The sequence below is a fragment of the Phytophthora parasitica genome (assembly GCF_000247585.1).
Source record: "Phytophthora parasitica INRA-310 unplaced genomic scaffold supercont2.491, whole genome shotgun sequence".
In the NCBI taxonomy this organism is placed as follows: Eukaryota; Oomycota; class Peronosporomycetes; order Peronosporales; family Peronosporaceae; genus Phytophthora; species Phytophthora nicotianae.
In genome coordinates, this window is record NW_008649477.1 from 628 (window position 1) to 5,032 (window position 4,405).

General features: G+C 48.9%; 2 protein-coding genes across 2 annotated transcripts; both read right to left on the minus strand.

Annotated features, from left to right (window-relative positions):
• Nucleotides 1-2,771: 2,771 nt before the first annotated feature.
• PPTG_24990 (hypothetical protein) lies at nucleotides 2,772-2,954 on the minus strand (the record flags this gene model as incomplete). The annotated part of the gene is made up of 2 exons (XM_008919093.1): nucleotides 2,772-2,795; nucleotides 2,865-2,954. The coding sequence occupies 2 exons, from the start codon at nucleotides 2,952-2,954 to the stop codon at nucleotides 2,772-2,774; spliced, it is 114 nt and encodes a 37-aa protein (XP_008917341.1).
• A 164-nt stretch (nucleotides 2,955-3,118) lies between these two features.
• On the minus strand, nucleotides 3,119-4,299 carry PPTG_20327 (hypothetical protein; the record flags this gene model as incomplete). The annotated part of the gene is made up of 2 exons (XM_008919094.1): nucleotides 3,119-4,154; nucleotides 4,208-4,299. The coding sequence occupies 2 exons, from the start codon at nucleotides 4,297-4,299 to the stop codon at nucleotides 3,119-3,121; spliced, it is 1,128 nt and encodes a 375-aa protein (XP_008917342.1).
• Nucleotides 4,300-4,405: the final 106 nt, after the last annotated feature.

The window sequence follows — 4,405 nt, forward strand, 5'->3', positions numbered from 1 at the left end:
CTCTCGTATTTCCGTCAAGAAACAGACCGTACGTTGACGTCCCTTTCAAGTATTTGAGTACTCGCCTAGCTGCATCCCAATGTGTGCGATTGTAGCAAGACAAAAACTTGCAAAGTTTTTAACTGCATTGGAGATATCAGGCCGAGTTTCACGAACTAACTACTGGAGCGATCCAACGATACCTATATAGTCATAAGGCTGCGCCGCAATCTGTTCTGCGGTCATTTTCGTTTCTGGCTCTAGTGTTAGACCAGCAACTTGTGGTGTCATCACTGGTGCACTATCAACCATTTTGTACATGGTGATAAGTTCTGCAATGTATTTGCTCTGTGAGATCGTCATCACGCGCTGTTCTCTATTGCGTCGCACCTCCATTTTCAGGATGTAGTGAATGTCACCCAGGTCCTTCATCTTGAACCTATTAGACAATTCAGCTTTTAGCTTGTTGATAAGTCGCATGCTTCGCGACATGACCGTCAGATCATCAACATACACCACGACTATAAGTCATTCTTCTCCCACTTATTGCAAGTAAATGCAAAACAGCGTGCAAAACCCATATCCGTCAAAAAGGTATGAAGGACTCGATGTCAAATGCGAGGGGCTTGCTTCAAACCATATATACTTTTTTGAAGTTCACTGACCAGACTTTCGTGGCCTCGCTTCACAAACCCATGAGGCTGTCTCATATAGATCTTCTGCCCCCCTTCCATTGCGCCATTGAGAAAAGCAGTATGAACATCCATCTGATGGACATGACAGTTCAATATGGTCCAAATTGCCAGCACTAGGCGCAGGGACTCGAATCGTGCCATCGGTGCGTATACCTCATCACAGTCTACCCCAAAGTCTTGGTGGTTACCTTGTGCTACTAGGCGTGCTTTGAACCGCTCGACACTACCGTCGACGTGATACTTTACAACTAGTACCCAATGAGATGTCAAAGCCTTACGTCCGGATGGGCAGTCTTACAAGCCTCCATGTCCTATTCTCAATTAAGGGGTCATGATATAGCTCTAGAGCTGGTTTCCACTGCTCTTTATGAGGGGCTCTTAAGGCTTCTTTAAGTGAGCGGGGTGTAGGCACTTTGTGCTCCGCAATTTCCTGCGCAATGTTCTTATCTAGTATCGCTTGGAAGCACTGATAGTCCTGATACCGCTTAGGTTTCTTTACCTCTCGACAGGGGCGTGATTCCCGGCTTTCAGCCGCTTCCACCAGCCCTTCTCGTCGACGTTTGTTCTTAGCTCCCACTACTGGGTTTGTTACCGGAGTAACTTCTTGTGCTCCCACTGCCTCCAACAACCCCTGCTCTAGTGATTGAGCTCCCACTGCTTTCGTATTCTCGGTGGCAGTTACTTCCACTTCTTGTGCTGCGGGTAACTCGCGCACTGCAAATCCAGAAGTGAGGGTTTGATCGGTCTGTCCGAAAGCTCTTTTGACCATGGCGGCTACAGTGGTCGTATCGAACAGCACATCCCGGGAAAGAATGTATTTGTTGTTATAGATGTCCAAAAGCCGAAACCCCTTTGTTTCCTCTGATACTCCAAGGAAACGACACTTTACAGCTCGAGCGGACAGTTTCTTGTCTTTACGTAGGGCAGCTGGCACGTGTGCAAAACAGACTGAACCCCAGACAAGAAGCTCTTTTACGTCAGGAGGTTTTCCGTAGACCATCTCATACGGTGTTTGATATCCCAACCTTTTCTTAGGTTTGCGATTCTGTACATAGGTCATGTACGTCAGCACTTCTGGCCACCACCTGTGCTCCATACCAGCATCTTTCAATGCACGTTGCACCCTATCCAGTTTACTCTGGTGATCACGCTGCGCAGCTACATTCTCTTCTGGGCTTTAAGTGTTTGGTTTCTGAAAGACAATACTCTTTCCTTTACAGATGTTCTTGAATGCAGCATTCACAAACTTAGTGCCACCATCGGAGCGTATCCGACGTATTGTGAATTTCCCTTCACGTTCCAGGTGCAGTAGTAGTTCTTCTACTTTTTCAAAGACTTCTTTCTTGTCGCGAAGGATAAATGTCCATCTCCACGACGTATTGTCGTCAATGATACTCAGGAAGTACTTGATTCTTCCTGAACTCCCATACACACCTGTGGTTTTCGTAGGACCATTTGTGTCCAGGTGAATGGTACTAATAGGTTGTTCATCTCTCGAACCCTTCAAGTTACGGTAGGACATCCTCCTTTTCTTCATCTCTGCACATGTTGAGCAAAAGAACGGGATTTTTCTAAGTCCCGTGGCTGATAGCATAGGCATCCCGCTAACCAGCTTCTTGCTCAGCATATCGATGACTGTGTCCTTATTTAGGTGACCAAGCTTAACATGCCACTCCTGCAATATTCTCTAATATCAATAAACCTCTGGGTTTGATAGTGGTTTGCAGGGTTGTGTCTTAACAGCGTTACAGAGGGTCTGCCGTTCAAATAGCGTTTTATTCTGTACGTAGTATGCTCCATTTATTGCTTTTGCAACAAACACAAGTTCATTGTCAAAAAGCACAAATTTGAACTTCCCGCAAAGTGAACCCAAAATTTGGGACCCTCTGCGTCTGAGCCAGAACTCGCTCAGAATGTTCGAGGTTGCATGCGGCACCATCGCTATATTGTCGAATAGAAACGGTTGAATGCTCTTTGGTCCACGTAAATACAATTTGACTGTACCAATGTGTGTATTTGAATGCTTAGAGCCCTGTGCAAAGGTAAACATGTACTGTGTATTGAGGCTCTTGGTAACAAAGCGTGCCATCTCGCTTGTTAGGCCGTGTCCGCAGCCGGAGTCTAAAGCACCCAAGTATCCGTTATTAGAAATGATTCTTCAGTCAATAGAAACGGATACAGTATTCGTACCTTCTCTTCCATCTCACTCATCATGCCGGCGAAGCGCTCCGTCGTCGCGGCAATCCCTGGATTGTTGGTCTCCACTTGAGCTTCATGCATCTCCACGTCACCATCCGATTGTTTATCGGTGGCCTTCCGGTGTTCGTGGCGCCGACTTCAACTGCGTGGACAACTGTATCCATCGGTTCGTCATCGTCCGAATACGGTGATGTGCCCTTTCCCGGTGTGTCAGGTAGCTTCACGTAGCTTGGTGCAGGGCTCATTTAACCAGTTGGAATAGCCGGCGACTTCAACTCCACAGCGTCGACAGCGTGCTCGACCTGGCACTCCTCCAAAGGAATTTCACGGCGTCGCTTGGCCTTTTCCTTTGTTTTCCCCTTCCCCTTGGATGCTTGCGCCTTGGCTACTTGCGCAGCTTTTCCTTTCAGGCGGATTGGCTTTGAAAAAATGTTGCGCCTTTGCACGCCAGCCGCCCAGTCTAAGAAGTGGTTTGGGTGGTCGACCAGCTTGTGCGGACCAATGTTGTTCATGCCGTTGTGACCGCCAGCACAGTAGTGGCACTTCATCCAGCCCTGATTGTAGTGCCGATCCTGATCTGGTTCACTCGAGGCCTTTCTTTTGCCCAAAGCCGAGCCATTCTGCTTGGTCGGAACGGCTGAGATACGGTTGACCACCTTTCCTCTGGCTGGGTCCATTGTCTCAGCCTTGCTCTGGTTGCCGTAGATGTTGTTGAGCTTCTCGGTGACTTTCTCGAGCGTGAATCCTTCAGGGGTAAACTCAACCGAAGAGCCCCACATGTGGCTCGGCAACACCCCCAACACCATCACCAGCATAAGCTGGGAGGTCAACCTTTGCGAGTTCAGAGCCTCACGCGAGTTGACGTTGACCTGGCTCCGCACTGCATTCAGATCTTGAAAGAGCTGTTCCACGCTCTTGAAGTCGGCGTTCACAATCTCCATGAACTGAGTCACTAAGCCGACGACACCAGCAGCATTGCTGAGGCTGTACTGCCTTTTCATCAGTCGCCAGATCACACGGACCGGTTCGTCCATACGCTTGGTAGCAATTCCCTTGAAATCGCCAGGCAGCGTCTCGCACAGCAGTTTCTTGATGTACGATGCCTGCGTGCAGAGCAGAGTCTCGTGCATATCGTACTGCCACGCCGACTCCGTGTCGTCAGCAGGCGGGCGTGGAGGCAGTGACGGCTGGCTCTTGAGCAAATCTTCAAACCGACTCAGCGGCTTTGCACGCTTGCGCTGCAGCTCCTCGAGCGCATGCTGCTCGCTCTGAGAAAGCTCACTACAGTGTATTTACTTTTATCTCTCTATCCTCTATACTAATGTCTATACTACAGACTCGTGCTCGGGGTCTGAGGCAAAAGAGGAAGTGAGCTCGTCTTCGGACTGCGTCCTTGGCGGCTGCACTCCTTGCCTCGTATCGTCATCGCGCTATGGCTGGCAGGCAGCTCTCTGCCTGCACTATCCAGATCACAGCTGTGATCTGAACTTCGTCTCGTACTTGCTAATTAGAATTAATACAACTTAGAGAGG